We start from the raw sequence: 24,092 nt of genomic DNA, 5'->3' as shown, positions 1-24,092 counted from the left end.
TAGTACATTCCACCATATAGTTCACTACCAGACCCTTTAGGTAACATTCCAACATATAGGTCACTACAGACCCCTTAGTGAATCCATGTTACTACCACTATAGTCCACCTATTCACACAGACCCCATTTAGTAACATTCCACCATATAGTTCACTACCAGACCCCTTTAGTAACATTCCACCATATAGTTCACTACCAGACCCCTTTAAGATACCAACAATCCACCATATAGTTCACTACCAGACCCCTTAGTAACATTCCACCATATAGTTCACTACCAGACCCCTTTAGTAACATTCCACCATATAGTTCACTACCAGACCCCTTTAGTAACATCCCACCATAGTATACTACCAGAGCCCTTTAGATAACATCCACCATAATAGTTCACTACCAGGCCCCCTTAGTAACATTCACATATAGTTCACTACCAGGCCCCTTTTAGTAACATTTCCACACATATAGTTCACTACCAGGACCTTTAGTAAACATTCCCATATAGTTCACTACCAGACCCCTTTAAGTAACATTCCCACCATATAGTTCACTACCAGGCCCCTTAGTAACATTCCACCATATAGTTCACTACCAGACTCTTGTAACATTCCCACCATATAGTTCACTACCAGACCCCTTTAGTAACATTCCCCCATATAGTTCACTACCAGACCCTTTAGTAACATTCCACCATAATAGTTCACTACCAGGCCCCTTAAGTAACATTCCAACATATAGTTCACTACCAGGCCCCTTTACAGTAACAATTCCAACATATAGTTCACTACCAGAACCCTTTAGTAACATTCCACAATATAGTTCACATACCAGACCCCTTTAGTAACATTCCACCAATAGTTCACTACCAGAGCCCTTTAGTAACATTCCACCATATAGTTCACTACCAGACCCCTTTAGTAACATTCCACCATATAGTCACTACCAGACCCCTTTATAAATTCCCCCAATAGTTCACTACCAGACCCCTTTAGTAACATTCCCCATATAGTCACTACCAGACCCCTTAAGTAACATTCCAACATTATAGTTCACTACCAGACCCCTTAGTAACATTCTCATATAGTCACTACCAGCAACCTTCCAGTACTGTCCACCATATAGTTCACTACCAGCACCCTTTAGTAAACATATCAACTACCTACCGCCCAAATTCCCATACTAGCACACAGGCCACCTTTGAAGCAAACATACCACCATATAGTTTCACTAACCAGACCCCTTTAGTAACATTCACCATTAAGTTCACTACCAGCCCCTTAGTAACATTCCAACATATATTCACTACCAGAGCCCCTTAGTAAATTCCACATATAGTCACCTACCAGACCCCTTAGTAACAATTCCACACATTAGTACATACCCAGACCCCTTTAGTAACATTCCACCATATAGTTCACTACCAGGCCCCTTTAGTAACATTCCACCATAATAGTTCACTACCAGACCCCTTTAGTAACATTCCACCATATAGTTTCAACTACCAGACCCCTTTTAGTAACATTTCCCCCATATAGTTCACTACCAGACCCCTTTAGTTAACATCCCCTATATAAGTTCACTACCAGACCCCTTTAGTAACATTCCACCATATAGTTCACTACCAGACCCCTTAGTAACATTCCACCATATAGTTCCATACCAGACCCCTTTAGTAATATTCCCCATATAGTCACTACCAGACCCCTTTAGTAACATTTCCCCATATACTGTCACTACCAGACCCTTTAGTAAATTCCCCATATAGTTCACTACCAACCCCTTTAGTAACATTCCACCATATAGTTCACTACCAGAACCCTTTAGTAACATTCCACCATATAGTCCACTACCAGCCCCTTAGTAACATTCCACCTTATCAGTTCACTACCAGACCCCTATTAGTAACATTCCACCATATAGTTCACTACCAGACCCCTTTAGTAACATTCCCCCATCTATAGTCCACCTTACACCAGACCCTTAAGTAACATCCAAACATATATAGTCCACTACCAGACCCCTTTAGTAACATTCCACCATATAGTTCACACCAGACCCTTTAGTAACATTCCCCCATATAGTTCACTACCAGCCCCTTTAGTAACATTCCACCATATAAAGTGTCACTACCAGACCCCTATTAGTAACATTCCACCATATAGTCACTACCAGACCCCTTAGTAACATTCCAACCATATAGTCCACTACCAGCCCCTTAGTAACATTCCAACATATAGTCCACTACCAGACCCTTTAGTAACATTTCACCATATAGTCACTACCAGACCCCTTTAGTAACATTCCACCATATAGTCACTACCAGACCCCTTTAGTAACATTCCACCATATAGTTCACTACCAGACCCCTTTAGTAACATTCCACATATAGTTCACTACCAGGCCCCTTTAGTAACATTCACCATATAGTTCACTACCAGACCCCTTTAGTAACATTCCACCATATAGTTCACTACCAGACCCCTTAGTTAACATTCCACCATATTAGCTCTTACCAGACCCCTTTAGTGACATTCGAGATGCAGACGATATTTAAGATTTTGCCTCAACGTTGAGTTTTAAAACACAAAGATACACATTGTATCACCATAGCACACCATCAGTTTATAAACAAAACTCCAAATCTGGTTTGTTGTTGCTGTTTTGTGGTCGCCCCTTTTGCCTAATTACATTTGTTTACTTGGAATCCAATTAGTGGTTCGACACAACAGTTGAATAGTTTTAGACCCAGCAGCATTGTTTCTGACTGAGTGTTAAGGAGCGACACACACTGACCTGTTTGTTAGTTGGACAGAACACTGGCAAAACAAGAACAAAAACTCTCCAACATTGTTCTGTCCGTGTTCAGCGAGCCATCACATACCTCTCCTGTGAACTCATTCAGAACATAGAACCGGAATGTTGTGTTCAGAAATCCATCTCTTTTTTGAGAGGGGAGTGACCTTACATTGTATTTTAAGAGCCCCATCTATTCTGTTTATTCTATTTCTATGATTAGGCCAGGGCTCTTTCTGTGGCAAATAGTATTTTTGGATAAGGAACAGATTGTGCAGTCATGACATGTGATTTATATTGTAAGCTCCCAACTTTGTTAACCCTAACCCTGTTGGTCTTCCAGGGGTAAAAGACATCCATCATGATATGAGCGTATCAGTTGTGTATGTAAAGAGATATTAATGAGATGTTATGAGTTCAGAATGTTCGGACCAACTGTGAGTCCTGCTCTCCCCATGTCCAGAGCTCTGAGCTGTCATCATGATGACTGAGCTCACTGGTTAACCAGCGTAGGAGGGAACAACACCCAAACACTAGCCTTGGTGTCATCTATATCTCTCTCTCAATCAACTTGTTTGTCAAATCAGCCTTTGACTATAAATCAGCCTTTGACTGTGAATCAACCTTTGACTGTGAATCAGCCTTTGACTGTGTGGGGAGTGTGTGTGTGGTTTTGTCTTTAACACACGGGTAAAGCTCAATATACTGGAAGGAATGTAATGAATAAAAACAAGGGCTATCATGTAGATTAGAATATTCAGTGTTTTTATTTTGAATATGTTTGCAGAATACATCTCTCCTGCAGCCTGTCACCATGAGGACTGTCAGAGTGTTCACTATCCATCTGACAGCCCTAATAACAGGTGAGAGGAACAACCTAATGAAATATCATAAAAATATACTGTATTGACTARGGTCCGGGTCTTTCCTGGTCAGGTTACATGGTAGGGGAAAAAAGCCTAGCTCTAGTATCCAGCTAAATTGCCATTGAGATTGTTGCCGGCGTYCTTTAATATGGAAGGCAAAGAGCCTGTATCAGTTTAAAAAGATAATTATCATCCCTCCTCCTTTCACCTCCAGACTCTTCACATCCCTCATCACTGTGTAATTGGATGGATTTCTGAGTTGTTATTGCTATTTTAACCTTTGACCCTTGACCTGGGGATCTAGCTGTTTGACCCCAAACCTGACCTTTCCTTGTTTGTGTTGACTGCAGCTATTTTGCACTTCTGCCCTGAGTACCGTTGCGTGGAGATCTCCCCTAGCAACAGCGAGGTCGTCATGACACCGGGCGACTCCATGATCTTCACCTGTTCCAGCTGGGGGACAGTCGGATGGAGGTTCAAGCGGAATGACGACATTCCCTATTTTGGAGTGGAGAACCAGAACACAACCAGTGTTCTCATTCTGGACAACGTGACGTGGAGACACACAGGAGTGTACGTCTGTGCTGAGGCTTGGACGGAGGAGTCTAGAGAGGTGGCAGTCTTCGTGCCGGGTGAGAACATCGTCATAACTATACACTCTGTCACAGATAATAACCTAGGTTAGCTTAGTCAAATGTTTTGTTCCCAATTCCCAGGTAAATATTGTATCTTGTAACAGCAATCTCAGCTCTTAGGCCTCAATATCTTGGTTCAATCATGATATGAATTAAATCTTCTCATCTCTCACATGGTGTGAAAATATTTATCTTATCCCTCCAGCTAAGTCTTCCTCTCCCTCTCCTCCACACAGACCCTGAAGTGTGGTTCATTGAGAGCTCCCACGGCATGGTGACCAAGACCAGCGAGGAGGGGACCATCCCCTGTGTGGTCACCAACCCCCAGATCAACGTCACCCTCTACGAGACGGACAGTGACATGCACCTAAAGGGGGTCTACATCCCCAGTGAGGGCTACAGGGCAGCCCTGGAGGACAGGACCTATGTGTGTCGTGGGGAGCTGAACGGGGAGGAGAAAGAGTCCCAGGCCTTCTACGTCTTAAGTATTGTTGGTGGGTACCTGGAAGGGGCAAGGGGTCGGCGATGGGMCTGGTATAGAGAAGAACATTATTGTCGGCTCAAACCTATAGCTTGTTTATTTATTTATTTATAGGGGACAATGCACATTAATCAACATCAATATTACAATAATGCAATGTCCATGAAAATGTTGCCCGGGTTGTAATTACATGCACTGTACTGTACTCCATTGTTGATGTGCATGTCTGAATTTAGCAAAGTATTGCAGTATTGCACAAGGGTATTCATCTATTGGTCTCACTTAAAAGGCTATCAAGCTGTTGTATCTCAGACTCAAAAATAACAATGAACTATTTTTCTCCTTCCTTCTCTCTGCCTCCCTCCCTCCCTCCCTCTTCTCCTTTCTCCCTCTCTCTCCACACACTTCCCGAGTTAGTCCCGGAGACAATCGACGCCTACATCAATGCGTCTAAGACGGTGCTGAAGCAGGGCGAGCCTCTGACAGTGAACTGCACGGTGCACGGAGTGGAGCTGGTCTTCTTCTCCTGGGACTACCCCAACAGAGACGTGAGTGGGAGAGAAGAGAGGAGAGGAGAACAAAGGCCTTTTGTTTGACTTTCCCTTCACTCGTCCCGGGGACACATAGAGTAAATTACATCAAGATGTCTGTTCAGCCACACCTAGATGTGTTAAATCCCCATTCAATCTCACTCACAACAGACACATGGTTTTCATATCATTATTGATAATACAGTAAATTTATGGTGTTAAAAGTGTTTTAAGTTTGAAGGCCCTTGCTATAGGATTTTACTGACATAAGTGTATAAAATCAAAACTTCTTGTTAAACTTGTYGAATCTTATATTACTTAAATAGCCGCGGGACTAACTGCAGAAGATGTTTTGAGTAATTTTTCWATATTTTTTATCCCCTTTATATTAAAGCATTGCATGCATCTATAATCTCGTTTGCATAGTGGGGTACAGTTGAGCAGAGGCGTTTTAAAAATTTCTACGCAAAGGTTTTTAGCAGGGTAAAAAAAAGGTTTTATGAATGCATTTCATGCAATTCTTCGTCATTTATGACAGAAAACAATAGTAGAATATTTGTTTAATACCACAAATTACTGAAATAAGTGTCTACTCTGACAGTGACAAACTGAGACCAATAAAAACGACCTGGTATTGAATGCAAACAGGCCAATGAAGAGACACAGATTGCACATATTAGTAGGAATATATATACACTGCTCAAAAAAATAAAGGGAACACTTAAACAACACAATGTAACTCCAAGTCAATCACACTTCTGTGAAATCAAACTGTCCACTTAGGAAGCAACACTGATTGGCAATAAATTTCACATGCTGTTGTGCAAATGGAATAAACAAAAGGTGGAAATTATAKGCAATTAGCAAGACACCCCCAATAAAGGAGTGGTTCTGCAGGTGGTGATCACAGACCACTTCTCAGTTCTTATGCTTCCTGGCTGATGTTTTGGTCACTTTTGAATGCTGGCGGTGCTTTCACTCGTGGTAGCATGAGACGGAGTCTACAACCCACACAAGTGGCTCGGGTAGTGCAGCTCATCCAGGATGGCACATCAATGCGAGCTGTGGCAAGAAGGTTTGCTGTGTCTGTCAGCGTAGTGTCCAGAGCTTGGAGGCGCTACCAGGAGACAGGCCAGTACATCAGGAGACGTGGAGGAGGCCGTAGGAGGGAAACAACCCAGCAGCAGGACCGCTACCTCCGCCTTTGTGCAAGGAGGAGCACTGCCAGAGCCCTGCAAAATGACCTCCAACAGGCCACAAATGTGCATGTGTCAACATATGGTCTCACAAGGGGTCTGAGGATCTCATCTCGGTACCTAATGGCAGTCAGGCTGACCTCTGGCGAGCACATGGAGGGCTGTGCCCCACATTAGAAATGCCACCCCACACCATGACTGACCCACGCCCAAACCGGTCATGCTGGAGGATGTTGCAGCAGCGAACGTTCTCCACGCGTCTCCAGACTCTGTCACGTCTGTCACATTGCTCATGTGCTCAGTGTGAACCTGCTTTCATCTGTGAAGAGCACAGGGCGCCAGTGCGAATTTGCCAATCTTGGTGTTCTCTGGCAAATGCCAAACGTCCTGCACGGTGTTGGGCTGTAAGCACAACCCCCACCTGTGGACGTCGGGCCCTCATACCACCCTCATGGAGTCTGTTTCTGACCGTTTGAGCAGACACATGCACATTTGTGGCCTGCTGGAGGTCATTTTGCAGGGCTCTGGCAGTGCTCCTCCTTGCACAAAGGCGAGGGTAGCGGTCCTGCTGCTGGGTTGTTGCCCTCCTACGGCCTCCTCCACGTCTCCTGATGTACTGGCCTGTCTCCTGGTAGCGCCTCATGCTCTGGACACTACGCTGACAGACACAGCAAACCTTCTTGCCACAGCTCGCATTGATGTGCCATCCTGGATGAGCTGCACTACCTGAGCCACTTGTGTGGGTTGTAGACTCCGTCTCATTCTACCACTAGAGTGAAAGCACCGCCAGCATTCAAAAGTGACCAAAACATCAGCCAGGAAGCATAGGAACTGAAAGTGGTCTGTGGTCACCACCTCAAACCACTCCTTTATTGGGGGTGCTTGCTAATTGCCTATAATTTCCACCTTTTGTCTATTCCATTTGCACAACAGCATGTGAAATTTATTGTCAATCAGTGTCTTCCTAAGTGGACAGTTTGATTTCACAGAAGTGTGATTGACTTGGAGTTACATTGTGTGTTGTTTAAGTGTTCCCTTATTTTTTTGAGCTGGCTGTATATTATAGGCTTCAGTAGGCTACTAAATAAACGTTCCAGTGGCACTGGCTAACCCARTGTTGACGATGAAGCCTAGCTTTCTCACCGGTGCTGTTCRCTCAGAATMGCTCAAACGATCAATCGTATCTTTTCAGCAGTAGGCATTTGCTTTCCAAACTGTACATTTTTCTCGCGATTGTATTTAGAAATTTGCGAGAGGCAAACCATGGAAATATAATCCATAGATGGCAGTCCCCATTCCAGTCAGGACTGGCARCCATTGCTAGTGTTTAAAGGAAAACTCCACCCCAACATTTYTTTGCATGTCAGCAATCATGTTTTCAAGATATATAACTTTCAAAATACTCAAATTCAGCCGGTATGATGCATTTTGCATGATATGATGCTGTGTTTTGCATCATATGACGCAACATGCATCATACTGGCTGTATTTGTTTATTTTGAAAGTTAAATACCTAGAAAACTTGATTTCTGACATGCAAAACATTGTGGGACTATATCAACAATGGACTAATGAAACAAATACCAAAATATAGTTGTGTGGAATTTTCCTTTAACAGTCAAATTACCAGGTTTAGTGGTTCCAAGACACTTCTATAGATGATATGTCTATTGCCACAATGGAACAAAGTTGAWATTGTTTAATGTAATTTGAGGAAATGTATTTCAATTTATCAGGGGGTGCTGCAGCACCTCCAGCACCCGTACTTCCCGTGGCTATGATTACTTAGTTTGTACTTCAATAGTCTTCTCACAGACCTCAAAATGTTACTGATGCATCCCTTTCCTCTCCTGTGTCTGCCAGGTGGACTTCATCGAGCCATTGACCGACATCCTGTCGTCCCAGAGCATGCGCTCCTGCCTCACCGTCTCTAAGGCGACGCTGGCCAACACGGGGCAGTACGTGTGTCACGTTCACGAGAGTGTCCAGGACCAGAGGGCCACCGCCAACATCAACATCACCGTCCTCGGTGAGAAGGAGACAGGGAGAGACTCTCTCAAAACAAACTATGACTGGATTGCTTATTATTATGGGTCTTTTTTAGACTGAAAGAGCACCATTCATAACATGAACCTCCATGCACTAGGTGAGAGAGAGTTATGTTCAAATAAACCACATTTGATTTATTTGACTTTTTCATGTAGCTTGAGGATACAAGCATCTGTGTTTTGTGAGATCACCATCAATTAAAATCAAAATAATATTGAATTATTATTTTTAATAACATTAATCTACAAAATTCTCCAATCTGAGGGTTTGTATAGAATCAGAAACAGCAGTGCAAACTGRAAATATTTTTTTATCTGTGTTTTTAACTTCTGAAGTTACTTCAAATGATTTAAAGTCATTCAACTTAACTGCAGCTAACTAGCTGTAAATTGAAAGTCAACAATGTTTTTTGAAGGKTAAAACCAACATTTCTCTCTTTCACCTTCTCCGTCTTTGAGTATTGGATATAGCCTAAGCTACAGTCGTGCCTCTGCTTACTCTGATCCCACTGAGGTGTGTTATATTTAGGCCACAGTAACCAGACATGTATAAACTGCCTAATTCAGAGCCAGGGTATGCTTGCTGTGAATCTGTCTCTCTCCAGTGCTCTGGACGAATGCTCTGGACAGCCCACTGGAAATGACAGATCCTCGTTCYAACCAGTTCAATAGAGCACGTCATCAATCAAATCAAATCAAATCAAATTGTAGTTGTCACATGCACCGAATACAACCTTACCGTGAAATGTTTACTTACAAGCCCTTAACCAACAACGCAGTTCAAGAAATAGAGTTAAGAAAATATTTACTAAACAAACTAAAGTAAAAAATCTTGAAAAATAAAAATAAAAAAATAAAATAACGAGGCTATATACAGGGGGTACCGGTACCGAGTCGATGTGCAGGGTTACAGGTTAGTCGAGGTAATTTGTACATGTAGAGTAGGTAGGGATAAAATGACTATAGAAAGATAATAAACAGCGAGTAGCAGCAGTGTAAACAATAACTACCTCATTGTATACAGTACAGAACACTGTACCTAATCAGCAATAAACTGAGTACAGTGCATTTAATATAAGGTACTTTTGATTTCATGGTGTATAGGTTATTCCATACTGGCCACCAGATTATAAGAGCACTAAGTATAGAGCTATGGATCACGATGTAAAGGCCTAATGGTTTCTTCCCTTGCCTGGGTGCCAGTCTTTCACCCAGGCAAGGGAAGTTCTATCCTATTAGTCTATTTCTTCCCTCCTGCAGGCCACATGTTCTTTCAGGAAGTAAACAGAGGTGCTCTACTTATAATGTGGTCACTAATGACAACCTTCCTCCTCCGTCAGAGCGAGGCTTCGTGGAGCTGAGGTCTGTCCAGGAGCGTAACGTCTCGGCCCAGCTGCACCAGAACGTAGAGCTGAGGGTTGAGATCGAGTCCTACCCCGCTCCACGTGTTCGCTGGACCAAAGACAACGCCACCGTCAACGGAGACAACACCGTCATCACCAGGCAGGAGCACGAGACCAGGTCAGACCACCTGGACGATCATCAATTCTAATCAATTTGGAGATTGAATGTATCAATAACTTGGTCTATTTGTCATTGCATGAAAGCAGAACAACAGATCAACAGGATTTACAAGTACACTTGCATGGTATGCAATGCATCACGTTAGCCACTCATTGGGGAATTTACCCTCTCTGGTTCCTGCTGGGGGTTAAATGATGTAGCCTTGCTGTCTGAGAGGATTGGGTTACCTGCTGGTATTATCTTGCGTTGACTGATAGGAACTGGATGTCTCAGAAGGTCTTAGGGTCTTACAGACGTTGATGGATTGATTAAGATGCTTTAGTCCTGCTAAAATATGGTTTATCCAGGATCAGTTGTGAATGATTTCATGACGTTTATAACGGTGTGGTTCTCCTTTTCTCTTCTAACTCAGGTACGTCAGCATGTTGACCTTGGTGAGGATCAGGACGGAACAGAAGGGACTTTACACTGTTCTCGTCGCCAACGGAGACGACACCAAGGAAGTGACATTTGATCTGGAGGTCAAAGGTGAGTACCCTTCAAAGCAACATAAACCATTGGGGTGTATCTCATTAGTCTTATGTGACTCCTCCTTTTCGTAATCAGCACTAATTTCAAAGAACTACATCCACCGTGGTCCATTTTTTTCACCCTCCCTACGCTTTGAGATCAGTGCARATAAAGGAGAGGCGATGAGGATAAAAAGTATATTTAGACTTAAGACTATGGAGAGGCAACATGGCTCAACATTGACCTACACTTATCATCTAGAGTCGGGGGATATGTAGTTCCTAACCCTTTATCCCTGTCTGTGTAGTTCCGACTCAGATAACAGACCTGTCGGACCACCACCTCCCAGGGAAGAGGCATGCAGTGATCTGTGTGGCCGAGGGGGTCCCCTCCCCCTCCATACAGTTTTTCAGCTGTGACAGCATGCTCAAGTGAGTCATGTCATCATGATCATCATCATCATCACAGTCTCTGTCACACTGTGAACACTAGAGGGAACACTTTGCTTACACTCGTTTCTGCCGTTTGTGTTTTAGTAATTGCAGTTTAAACTGAAGTCAGGCCAACTATGGGTTATTAGACTGCTTCTATACTCGAGTCTGCTCTGAGGGCATTAGCTGACAGCATTTACCGCTGACACAACTGAGTAGAGGTAGTAGTAGTAGTACGTACACCTGTACTACTGCACTATTGATTATCATTAGAACATCTCTCCCAGGTGCAGTAACCGGAGCACAGTGTGGCAGCCCCTGGTGTCAGACCCTGAGACCCTGAGTATCCAGACCAACAYCAGTTTCAATGAGAGCCGTAAGGTGGGCCAGGTCCGCAGCCAGGTCACCTTCCACAAGCCCCAGCAGGTGACCGTCCGCTGTGAGGCCAGCAACGAGGGAGGAGTCCGGAGGAGAGACGTCAAACTGGTGTCCAGCAGTACGTATCTCAAATAGAAGACAAAATATTGATGTTATTTTATGAAGACATTATTTTATCTATGGGGTTCTATGTATCTATACCCACATACTCTATTCAAGGAAGGATAAACTAGGCAACTCAAGTCYTGAAGAGTTGCAGGGTATGCAGGCTCTTGGTTCCAGTCCAGTACTAACAAATCTGATAATTCATAGTTTATGTTCTGGGTAAATGTTATACTAGGAAAAAATCTGTAGACTACTGTATTTCTACTATGTAATAGTTGGATGTTAATGTTCTGTGTTGTGTTCCAGCTCTGTTCTCCCAGGTGGCAGTGTTGGCTGCGGTTCTACCCCTGGTGGTCATCCTCATCACCTCTATCATCATCCTCATCGCTGTGTGGAGGAAGGTGAGACTACACAGAGAAGAGACAGTGAATAATGTTTAAACAACAACTACTATCAACTCACTCATAGTATCTCAATGTCCCTGAGTGATTGGGTAACTCTAACTATTCTGTGTTGCCTCAGAAGCCTCGCTATGAGATTAGATGGAAGGTGATAGAGTCGGTGAGTCTGGATGGCCATGAGTACATCTACGTCGACCCCATCCACCTGCCCTACGACCTGGCCTGGGAGATGGCCCGAGATAGCCTGGTGCTGGGTAAGGACCAGGAACCACGGGAGAAGGGGGTACCAATGTACAATATACACTGCAGTGGYGGTCGGTGCCGTTTAAGATGAGGGAGGACAATWATTTTTTTCATGAGAATGGCCTTATTTCTATTACAGCATAATGGATGACTGTCATTCGTATTTCATTCACCAAGTTCAATGTAACAGCGATAGATTTAGGCTACTACATGATACTAGAATTTTCCATATACCCATCATGAGGTTGTAGAACCTAGCCTGTGAAGGAAAGTTTGCACAGGTTGAGAGAAATGTGGGTAACCAMGGTGACAGACATTGATACATTCAATACCGCCTTGCACATTCAGGTATGTTTATCCCTGTTTCATTCCGTTTGYTTCCGTTTAAGAAACGTTTTTTAACAGAATCGGCAGAATGAATACACCCCTGATCATACACAAACACAGTTCAGTTTCATAGTAGCCACATACAAACAGCATGATCATTTTGCTCATTGTATAATTCCTTCACGCATCTAYGCACTCTCCTCCTCACCTTTTCGCTTTGCTTGTGGACTTCAGTGCACAACACATCAGCTGTCTGTGACCAGGCAAAAAAAACTTTCCTAGCCAAACATTTATATCATCACCGCTAACCGCTACACACAGCCTACATCGTTGTCACCATATTAATGTCAGTGGTGTAAACCTTGCAGCCATTGTACTCTGGAGCAGTGAAAACTCATTCTCTGGAGTGATGAATCACCTTTCACCATCTGGCATTCTGACAAACGAATCTGGGCTTGGCGGACGCCAGGAGAACGCTACCTGCCCCAATGCATAGTGCCAACTGTAAAGTTTGGTGGAGGAGGAATAACGKCTGTTTTTCAAGGTTCAGGCTAGGCCTCTTAGTTTTAGTGAAGGGAAATMTTAATGCTACAGCATACAATGACATTCTAGATGATTCTGTGCTTCAAACTTTGTGGCAGTTTGGGGAAGGCCCTTTCCTGTTTCAGCATGACAATGCCCCCATGCACAAAGCGACATCCATACAGAAATGATTTSTCGAGGTCGGTGTGGAAGAACTTGACTAGCCTGCACAGAGCCCTGACCTCAATCCTATCAAACACCTTTAGGATTAATTGGAACGCCGACCGTGAGCCAGGCATTATCGCCCAACATCAATACCCGACCTCACTAATTCTCTTGTGGCTGAATGGTAGCAAGTCCCTGCAGCAAGTTCCAACATCTAGTGGAAAGTCTTACCAGAAGAGTGGAGGCTGTTATAGCAGCAAAGGGGGGAAAACTCCATATTAATGCCCATGATTTTGGAATGAGATGTTCGATGAGCAGGTATCCAYATACTTTTGGTAATGTAATGTACCTACTAGAACTAACGCGTTAGTAAACCGGCTGYAATCATGCAGAACAGTGTACAGTCAGTAAACAGTTTAGCAGTTACACCGGTGGGCCCCGGTGGCAATAAATTACTTAAACCAAAAGCTTATCTTAACTTGGAAGAGTTGGAGTAGCCATAGCCAGCGGGCTAACATAGCATCCCTCTCTGTTTTAGCCGGGTGTTTGAGTAGGCTAAAATAGCTAGCTCCATTCGCTAAGTGAAAGTGAAAAAATWAATAACTAAATYTATCTCTCTCTCTTGCTTTCTCTTGCTTTTCCTTCAATTTTAAAGAAATTAATTTGTTAAAAACTGTTCAACTATTGTCTCTCTCTTTGAGTCAACTACTATTGGGTGGACAACATGTCAGTTGATGCTGCAAGGGCTTTGATAGGTAGGAGGACGTCTTCAGGAAGTTGTCATAATTATTATGCAAGTTTATGGAAGGGGGTGAGAATCATGATCCTCCTAGGTTTTGTAATGAAGTCAATGTACCCAGATGAAGACGGAAACTAGCTGTCTTCCGGATTCACCATGATGCAACCCTACAGAGTGCTGTTGAGGCTATTGTAGACCTTCATTGCAAAATAGTGTGTTTTAATCAATCCTGACTAGTCTCCTAGTCCCTGACGCTGAAAAACATCCCCACAGCGTGATGCTGCCACCRCCATGTTTGAGAGTCCTTTAGGTGCATTCTGGCAAACTCCAGGTTGGCTGGCATGTGCCTTTTCCTGAGGAGYGACATCCATCTGGCCACTCTACCATAAAGGCCTGATTGGTGGAGTGCTGCAGAGATGGTTGTCCTTCTGGAAGTTTCTCCCATCGTCACARAGGAACTCTGGAGCTCTGTCAGAGTGACCATTGGGTTCTTGGTCACTTGGCTGACCAAGGCCCTTCTCCCCCGATTTCTCAGTTTGGCTGGGCTGGGCTGACAGCTATAGGAAGAGTCTTGGTGGTTCCAAACTTCTTCCATTTATGAATGATGGAGGCCATTCTGTTCTTGGGGACCTTCAATGCTGCAGACATTTTTTGGTACCCTTCCCCAGATCTGTACCTCAACACAATCCGGTCTCGGGGCTCTACGGACAATTCCTTCGACATCATGGCTTGGTTTTTGCTCTGACATGCACTGTCAACTGTGGGACCTTATATAGACAGGTGTGTGCCTTTCCAAATCATGTCCAATCAATTGAATTTACCACAGGTGGTAAACATTTCAAGGATGATCAATGGAAACAGGATGCACCTGAGCTCAATATCGAGTCTTATAGCAAAGGGTCTGAATACTTATATAAATAAGGTATTTCTGTTTTCGCTTTGTCATTATAGGTTATTGTGTGTAGATTGTGTGTAGATTGTGTGTAGATCCGTTTCAGAATAAAGCTGTAACGTAACAAAATGTGGAAAAAGGGAAATGGTCTGAATTCTTTCCGAATGCACTGTATATGCGGATACCGCCAATATTTATTTACATTTACATTTAAGTCATTTAGCAGACGTTCTTATCCAGAGCGACTTACAAATTAGTGCATTCACCTTATGATATCCAGTGGAACAACCACTTTACAATAGTGCATCTAACTCTTTTAAGGGGGGGGGGGGTTAGAAGGATTACTTTATCCTATCCTAGGTATTCCTTAAAGAGGTGGGGTTTCAGGTGTCTCCGGAAGGTGGTGATTGACTCCGCTGACCTGGCGTCGTGAGGGAGTTTGTTCCACCATTGGGGTGCCAGAGCAGCGAACAGTTTTGACTGGGCTGAGCGGGAACTGTACTTCCTCAGAGGTAGGGAGGCGAGCAGGCCAGAGGTGGATGAACGCAGTGCCCTTGTTTGGGTGTAGGGCCTGATCAGAGCCTGAAGGTACGGAGGTGCCGTTCCCCTCACAGCTCCGTAGGCAAGCACCATGGTCTTGTAGCAGATGCGAGCTTCAACTGGAAGCCAGTGGAGAGAGCGGAGGAGCGGGGTGACGTGAGAGAACTTGGGAAGGTTGAACACCAGACGGGCTGCGGCGTTCTGGATGAGTTGTAGGGGTTTAATGGCACAGGCAGGGAGCCCAGCCAACAGCGAGTTGCAGTAATCCAGACGGGAGATGACAAGTGCCTGGATTAGGACCTGCGCCGCTTCCTGTGTGAGGCAGGGTCGTACTCTGCGAATGTTGTAGAGCATGAACCTACAGGAACGGGTCACCGCCTTGATGTTAGTTGAGAACGACAGGGTGTTGTCCAGGATCACGCCAAGGTTCTTAGCACTCTGGGAGGAGGACACAATGGAGTTGTCAACCGTGATGGCGAGATCATGGAACGGGCAGTCCTTCCCCGGGAGGAAGAGCAGCTCCGTCTTGCCAAGGTTCAGCTTGGGATTGTTGCTGCGGTGATGGGGGCAGAGCTCACCCTGTTTGATAGTGTATTTAATTGGGAGAATACAAGTTAAACGTTGACATATTGACTGTTCTGATTTGGCCAATGTTTGTGTTGTGTTCCAGGTCGTACTCTTGGGTCCGGGGCGTTTGGCAGGGTGGTCGAGGCGACTGCCTACGGTCTCGGTCATTCCCAGTCCAGCACGAAAGTGGCRGTGAAAATGCTCAAATGTAAGTGATAACAATCCTCTTCAGATGCAGTTTTAATTCAGTATGTTTCTRCTTTAGCCAACTTGTCCTTGGTTTGTTTGGTAAGATAACAATCCAGTTTCAGTSTTATTTCCTGTTCACTAACCTTTGTGTCCTCTGACCTCTGACCACCAGCCACAGCCAGGAGGAGTGAGACCCAGGCTCTGATGTCAGAGCTGAAGATCATGAGCCACCTGGGGCCTCACCTCAACATCGTCAACCTKCTGGGAGCCTGCACCAAACAGGGTGAGCTCTGCCCCCATCACCGCAGCAACAATCCCAAACTAAAGTCATTAGCCTCTGAAATCCCATGCCTAGGGCAACACCATGTATACTGGAACATTATTAATGTGGGAGGCAACCCATCTGCCTAGGGAGACTATAACGTCATAGCTACAAACTTTCAATTTGATTAACCACATAATTGCATGTGTAACACACAAATGATTCCCTGATGAAGAGAAATAATTGTCCTTTATTTGTGACTTTCACATCTCAGGTCCTCTCTACCTGGTGACGGAGTACTGTCGCTATGGAGACCTGGTGGACTACTTACACAGGAACAAGCACACATTCCTGCAGTACTACGCTGAGAAGAACCAGGAGGACTCTGGTTGCCGCGTCTCTGGAGGGAGCACCCCTCTCAGCCAGAGGAAAGGGTGAGTGCTACCTCCTCTTCTGGGGCTCAGGTCTGTGTTTGGAAGATAAAGTAGAGGTTAAATGTATAACCACATATGAATGGGAGCAAAAAAGACAAGCTGTCAATTACAAAAATGAGGCCATACATACATTGAACATTTGTTTGTGTTTTTTTTCCACTATCCTAATGTTTCCCGAATATATTGKCAGCCATTATCCTAATGTGTCCCAAATATCTTGGCAGCTACGTGTCGTTTGGCAGTGAGTTTGACGGTGGCTACATGGACATGAGTAAGGACGAGCCCACGGTGTACGTYCCCATGCAGGAGCTTAAAGACACCATCAAATACACTGACATCCAACCTTCTCCCTATGAGTCGCCCTACCAGCACCACCTTTACCAGGAACAAGGTACAGAGTCCAAGAAATACATGCTAATAACAAAGACAAAGCGTTATGTATACTTTGTACAATGTAGGTCTATTGCATGGGAGCCTGCTATAGGAGAACTGTCTCATTGTAATGGCTGGAATGGAATATCAGACACATCAAACATATGGAAACCACATGTTTGACTCCGTACCATTAATTCCATTTCACCCATTACAATGAGCCTGTCCTCCTATAGCTCCTCCCAYCAGCCTCCTCTTGTCTATTGCATGCCAGACATATGGGAAGCACATGTGAAAGGATGGGTGGACTGACTGGCAGACAGGAAAAGACAGTGATATTGTTTATTTGACCTCCAGAAGCCTCTCTGTGTATTTTAGCAAGTCGACGTCACTATACACATACTATATTTTCTGTCCATGTGTAACACCTGGAAACCGATTCACCTTTACATTGTCTCCTTCCTCTTTTTGACCTCTGAACCCTTCCATCAATGTCTCTGCCCTCCCTGCCAGACCAGACCACAGTGGACAGTGCCCTGGTCATCAGTGACTGCCCTACCCTCAGCTATTCTGACCTCATTGGCTTCAGCTACCAGGTGGCCAAGGGCATGGAGTTCCTCGCCTCCAAGAAYGTATGTGATGTTATATTGTATTATTTTAGTTGAATCAAAACTTTATTGCTCTATATTTATGTATTATTTTTTATTGTGCCAGGTTAGCAAAGTACAGACCTGGATATAGAATGTACTTCATCATCTGTACTAAATGTCCCAGCTGACCATGTCTCCCTGTAACCCTGTTGTTGAACCCTGTYCTCCCCAGTGTGTCCATCGTGACCTGGCCGCCAGGAACGTGTTGATCTGTGAGGGGAAGCTGGTGAAGATCTGTGACTTTGGTCTGGCCAGAGACATCATGCATGACTCCAACTACGTCTCCAAAGGCAGCGTGAGTGGCAGGCTCACTCAGGGTCAATCAGGGTCACTCATACACATGAAACATTACATGACCATAATGGTAACCACTACATACATGTTGAAAGATAACAGTAAGATAACACCATAGATTATGACCTTCAACCTACTTCAATTGTAATTATCCATAACTGCTGCTGTAACCTACTTCTCAGTACCTGGCTGATGCTAATCTTTCCTCTGACCTCTTCCCCCTCTCAGACGTTCCTTCCTCTTAAGTGGATGGCCCCAGAGAGTATTTTCCATAACCTGTACACCACCCTGAGTGATGTGTGGTCCTATGGCATCCTGCTCTGGGAGATCTTCACCCTGGGTACAAGGACATACATGAAACAGAACCCCATTAATTATTAATAGATAGATCGAAGACAAGAGATTACTGTTTGATTAAACCGAAACAACCTATTACCTGGAGTTAATTTACGTTCAGAAATATTAGTAGTAGTATGGGTGCAACCTTTGATTACATGACCCTGTTTATTTAATATGTACGTATAAAGGTTTCACTCTGTCTAAACAGACAGGCAATGAAGTTGTCTATCAGATTATCTAATCCTGAGTCTGTCTTCAGGGTCAGATGAGCTCTTGTTGTTATCTACAGTCAGGGTTCATAATCAATTCATTTGGGGATTTTTTAAACGTTTTTGAAACTGCCGTGACAACAAGAGCACCTATTGAGAAGTTGTTCATTTAGGGTGAAGCCGCGTGATTTGCAAACGTTTTTCTTGGAAAACAAAACTTTTGGAAACTCTTGATTCAGCATGACTTTAAGATTTTAAAAGTACATTCAGACTGATCAGCCTTTAAATATTGTTTTATGTTCTGACAGGAGGAGCCCCCTACCCTGATCTGCCCATGAATGAGCTGTTCTACAGTGCCTTAAAGAGAGGATATCGCATGGCCAAACCTAACCACGCCACTGATGAAGTGTAAGTCTCTRGAATGGCACCAAGACCATCCCACCCAAAGACCTCTCTTAAAGAGTCATCAGGATTCTAGTATTGTGTGTCAGAGAGAATTTAAGAAAGTATACATTTATATTTTCTGTACCTTGTCCTTCAGTTATGAAGTCATGCAGAAGTGCTGGGATGAGAAGTACGAGAGGAGGCCAGAGTTCTCTTTTCTGGTGCACACAATGGGGAACATGCTCACAGACAGCTATAAAAAGGTACCTTATACAGGGTTCTTCCGCTTTACATGTATCTGTGCATCTGAGGACCAAGGTGTTTMCACATTGACATACACTACCGCTCAAARGTTTCACTTAGAAATGTCCTTGTTTTTGAAAGAAAAGCAMWTTTTTTGTCCATTAAAATAAGATGAAATTGATCAGAAAKATAGTGTAGACATTGTTAATGTTGTAAAAGACTATTGTAGCTGGAAACGGCAGATTTTTAATGGAATATCTACATAGGCGTACATAGGCCCATTATCAGCAACCATCACTCCTGTGTTCCAWTGGCACATTGTGTTAGCTAATCCAAGTTTATCATTTTAAAAGGCTAATTGATCATTAGAAAACACTTTTGCAATTATGTTAGCACAGCTGAAAACAATTGTTCTGATTAAAGAAGCAATAAAACTGGCCTTCTTTAGACAAGTTGAGTATCTGGAGAATCAGAATTTGTGTTTTCGATTACAGGCTCAAAATGTCCAGAAACAAATAACTTTTTTTCTGAAACTCGTCAGTCTATTCTTATTACTGAGAAGTGAAGTGCAGAGGCGACTCCGGGATGCTGGCCTTCTATGCAGAGTTGCAAAGAAAAAGCCCTATTTCAGACTGGACAATAAAAATAAAAGTTTCAGATGGGCAAAAGAACACAGACACTGGACAGAGGAACTCTGCCTAGACTCGCCTCTTCACTGTTGAAGTTAAGACTGGTGTTTTGCGGGTACTATTTAATGAAGCTGACAGTTGAGGACTTGTGAGGCGTCTGTTTCTCAAACTAGACACTCTAATGTACTTGTCCTCTTGCTCAGTTGTGCACCGGGGCCTCCCACTCCTCTTTCTATCTGGTTAAAGACAGTTTGCACTGTTCTGTGAAGGGAGTAGTACACAGCGTTGTACGAGATTTTCAGTTTCTTGGCAATTTCCCGCATGGAATAGCCTTAATTTCTCAGAACAAGAACAGACGGACGAGTTTCGGAAGAAAGTTCTTTGTTTATGGACATTTATAGCCTGTAATCGAACCCACAAATTTTGATTCTCCAGATACTCAACTAGCCTAAAGAAGGCCAGTTTTATTGCTTCTTTAATCAGCACAACTGTTTTCAGCTGTGCTAACATAATTGCAAAAGGGTTTTCCAATGATCAATTAGCCTTTTAAAATGACAAACTTGGATTAGCTAACACATCATGCCATTAGAACACAGGAGTGATGGTTGCTGATAATGGAGTGATGGTTGCTGATCAAATGTAGCAACGTTTATGTAGATATTACATTACAAATCAGCCGTTTCCAGCTACAATAGTCATTTACAACATTAACAATGTCTACACTGTATTTCTGATTAATTTCATCTTATTCTAATGGACAAAATGTTTTGCTTTTCTTTCAAAAACAAGGACATTTCTAAGTGACAACCAAACTTTTTGTCACGTGCGTCATAGTAATCGGACCAAGGCGCAGCGTGCGTAGAGTTCCACATCTTTTAATAAACAGAAACTCACCAAACAAAACAACAAAAGCACAAACGAAACGTGAAGCTACTGGTGTGCACACAGGCAACTATCTGTAGACAAGATCCCAYGAAACACAAAGGGGAAATGGCTGCCTAAATATGATCCCCAATCAGAGACAACGATAAACAGCTGTCTCTGATTGGAAACCATACCAGGCCAACATAAACCATTAAACACCAAGATGACCCACCCTAGTCACTTTCACGCCCCAACCAACAGAGAATAAACAGCTCTCTATGGTCAGGGCGTGACACTTTTAAACGGTAGAGTATATGAAATATGTATGCATTGTTTATGGATGTATGATTCATGTATCAGTTTGGTGTTTATTGATTGTTGACATATGTCATTGATTGTTTATTGGTGTAGAGATACTGCCAGGTCAACGATGAGTTCTTCAAGCGTGACCACCCAGCCGTGGTCCGCACCAAACCCAGGCTCTCCTCTCACTTCCCCACCCCAGCCCTAACCCCCTCCACCGCCCCTGCCACCCCCCAGGACACCAACCCCTACACCCTCACTGGGGACTTCAGACCGGAGGCAGATGGTGAGGAAGCTTCCTACAACGACTACATCATACCCATCCCGGACCCCAAGCCTGAGGAGGAAGTCTGCTCCGAGGCTGACGACCCTCCAATGAAAAGCCTCGCAAGGTATAGCCATCTGACATACGGCTATATGACTGACTGACTGACTGACTGCAGACGTGTGCCAAGTGCTTGGTATGCAGGACAGATGAGGCAGATTTACTCTAGAGGACCTGTATTGTTACAACACTAACCCACACAGCCAGATGTGGGATTGAGACAAAAGCTGTCTTATGTTACCATGTATACATTGTGAGCTATAAGGATTGTGCATACAGTACACAGGATATTTAAGCAGGAATCTAAGATGAGCCTAGATGGCTTAAAAGTGATAGTTTACATGGAATTTATAGGCGCCTTACTTAAATGAATGCATAATTTTCACCTGAAATAAGCCATAGAATCCCAGATTGGTTCGTGAAAGAACATGTGTGTTGTTATTYCCTGTAGTTCTCGGGCTCTGGAGGACTCSGAGGCTGATTCCATCTCCCAGGAGACAGTGGAGGCAGACACCATTCCAGAGGAGAAATATCTCCATGCCAACCAGGCCCTGATTCCACTGGAGTCCTCTGGAACACCGGAAGCGGAAGACAGCTTCCTGTAGGCCTTTCAGGGAACTTGGTGAAAGCATGACATTCCTGAATAGCTTTAGTGGATTAAGAGAAAATGTAGCAAATTCAATTAGAAGGTGACCCTAACAACAAAAACAACTCCCACTGCTTTAGCAAATATTTCACAATTGGTGCTTTCAAAAGAATGATGTGCTGAAAATCTATTCAAAATCTATWTTTACTATGAGAGAGAGTGACACATTTAATCATTGATGTTGATTGATGATGCAAAATACTCCATCTTGAATAGAGGGACCATTTGCAAAGCCCTCACATAAGAATTGTAAAYAATCAGTATCACATAAGAATTTACTTTTAAGTTAGGGATTCATGATTTGTAAAATACTGTGTAGCATTGTGGTCACTATTGCAGTGTTTCTATGGTGATTTGTATTCACATTTTTCCTTTCACGTGTTGTATTTTTATGTTATTTTGTATTTTATTAGGATCCCCATTAGCACCAGCTACTCTTCATGGGGTCCACACAAAACATGAAACATAACATAATAGAACATTAATAGACAAGAACAGCTCAAGGACAGAACTACATGCAGAACTATATACATTATGAAGATAAAAACATTAAGCCTCCAAAACCCTTTCAGTTTTGAAAATCACTAAAAGTGGAGCATGTACTGTTACATTTTGCTTGTGTGAAAAAGTTCCAGTTTTCGGACAGGTACTTTAGTTGTTAAAAAAAAACATTAACACAATCTTATGGCATCTATACTTCTCAACATGAATTGAATATGATATTCTAGTTGCACTGAGGATTTTTTGTTTGTTTGTGTTCTTAAGTTACAAATGCGTACTTTCTATTTTCTACTCCAGGTKATTTTGCGAGAATGTAATTCATTTTGAGAAGAGCTAAACATRCATCAGCCTTAATTGAGCAGAACATTATACACTCAGTAAATGGTATGTCTCAAATTATCATTTTATGTCGTCTTTAGTTTTATATAGATTTATTTTTACATTTTATATAGTGTTTGTTTTAAACAATTCTGTATAAATGTTGCACTTTACAATGTTTAGGAAAACATTTCCAAGAAAAGGATTTAAGGTACAGTACATAAGAGATTGAATGATGTATGAGMGATATGAAAGAAATGTATGTTTTTACACGGCGGTACTGACTGAATGAGAAATAATCTGAGCATATCACTGCCTTAGCACACCTGTTACAAGATTAGTACGTTGTTTTGTACTGTGACTATGATTGACATCTTTGAAGTGCTTTTGTATTGTATAAAGTTCTATGAAAGAGACAAATATATGGCCTATAGTATCCATACAAAAGGATATACAATAAGCATTTCTATGGAAGGAGATCTTCTACAGAAATATGGCTATAAAGATTTGAATCTATATTCTTGAAGCAATTATATGATACCTGAGATCATTTGTAACTTGCTCGCAGAGGTTCTCCTATCGTTACATACACTACCAGTGAAATATAGATGATATGCTTCCTTGTACATATTTGTCACATGGTATAGGAACACAGAATGCAGAACACTACATATTGTAGAATATTTACCACACACACGCTATGGTACCAAAGCTTCTCTGTATGTTTACRAATGTATTTTTATATGTAGTTTATAAGCGTTTATGTGAAAATAAAAGTTTATAATGAAAATAATAGCTCATTTCATTTTGTCCTTACTGTCTTCTTTTAAATTAGCTAATGAGGGACAGTTCCTGTTGTCTATTTTTTTGTAGTTCAATGACATGCAGGGTACTGCTATTTAACAGAAAATATGAATTGTGTTGTTCAGCTGTCATAACTTCAACAACAACACGTGCTTTCTACTCAGACTCGTCTTTTAATGCTTTGGCTTTATTCAATCAATGTAGAAGAGATAAAACGTCCCCACATGAATTGAGCCTAACTCAAAGAGCTAGCTGTTGAGAATCAGCAAATCCAAACAAACTTCCCCAAGCCCAGCTAGACTTATATCATCCGTTATAAACCAGTCCTATCAAAGCCTCTCTTTTTCGAGCCTTCAGCAGAACGCCCCCCCCCCACCCCCCACCCCACACACACACACTCTCTCTATTCCCTGGTTCCATTCTGAGGGCCATCAAA

The 24,092-nt window shown here is 43.0% G+C and overlaps 1 protein-coding gene across 3 annotated transcripts in view; it reads left to right on the top strand.

Moving 5' to 3' along the window:
* The window catches only part of LOC111967388 (platelet-derived growth factor receptor beta-like), a 43,502-nt gene extending 19,850 nt beyond the window's left edge, over positions 1 to 23,652 (top strand). The window contains exons 2-23 of one of the 3 annotated variants that reach the window (XM_023992362.2): positions 3,578 to 3,653; positions 4,007 to 4,288; positions 4,528 to 4,785; positions 5,190 to 5,320; positions 8,362 to 8,527; positions 9,887 to 10,067; positions 10,483 to 10,598; positions 10,888 to 11,011; positions 11,299 to 11,507; positions 11,801 to 11,895; positions 12,020 to 12,149; positions 15,994 to 16,098; positions 16,252 to 16,362; positions 16,616 to 16,775; positions 17,000 to 17,166; positions 17,661 to 17,779; positions 17,970 to 18,092; positions 18,320 to 18,431; positions 18,948 to 19,047; positions 19,181 to 19,286; positions 21,171 to 21,454; positions 21,839 to 23,652. In XM_023992362.2, the coding sequence (XP_023848130.1) occupies positions 3,605 to 3,653; positions 4,007 to 4,288; positions 4,528 to 4,785; positions 5,190 to 5,320; positions 8,362 to 8,527; positions 9,887 to 10,067; positions 10,483 to 10,598; positions 10,888 to 11,011; positions 11,299 to 11,507; positions 11,801 to 11,895; positions 12,020 to 12,149; positions 15,994 to 16,098; positions 16,252 to 16,362; positions 16,616 to 16,775; positions 17,000 to 17,166; positions 17,661 to 17,779; positions 17,970 to 18,092; positions 18,320 to 18,431; positions 18,948 to 19,047; positions 19,181 to 19,286; positions 21,171 to 21,454; positions 21,839 to 21,992 (3,282 nt within the window). In that variant the 5' untranslated portion in view covers positions 3,578 to 3,604 and the 3' untranslated portion in view covers positions 21,993 to 23,652. Of the gene's footprint in view, positions 1 to 3,577; positions 3,654 to 4,006; positions 4,289 to 4,527; positions 4,786 to 5,189; positions 5,321 to 8,361; positions 8,528 to 9,886; positions 10,068 to 10,482; positions 10,599 to 10,887; positions 11,012 to 11,298; positions 11,508 to 11,800; positions 11,896 to 12,016; positions 12,150 to 15,993; positions 16,099 to 16,251; positions 16,363 to 16,615; positions 16,776 to 16,999; positions 17,167 to 17,660; positions 17,780 to 17,969; positions 18,093 to 18,319; positions 18,432 to 18,947; positions 19,048 to 19,180; positions 19,287 to 21,170; positions 21,455 to 21,838 lie in introns of all 3 variants that reach the window. The other 2 variants (XM_023992363.2, XM_023992360.2) reach the window with 2 other exon arrangements.
* Positions 23,653 to 24,092: the final 440 nt, after the last annotated feature.

Source organism: Salvelinus sp. IW2-2015, linkage group LG8 (genome assembly GCF_002910315.2).
Source record: "Salvelinus sp. IW2-2015 linkage group LG8, ASM291031v2, whole genome shotgun sequence".
NCBI classification, from domain to species: Eukaryota; Metazoa; Chordata; class Actinopteri; order Salmoniformes; family Salmonidae; genus Salvelinus; species Salvelinus sp. IW2-2015.
This window is presented reverse-complemented; position numbering and strand designations above follow the sequence as displayed.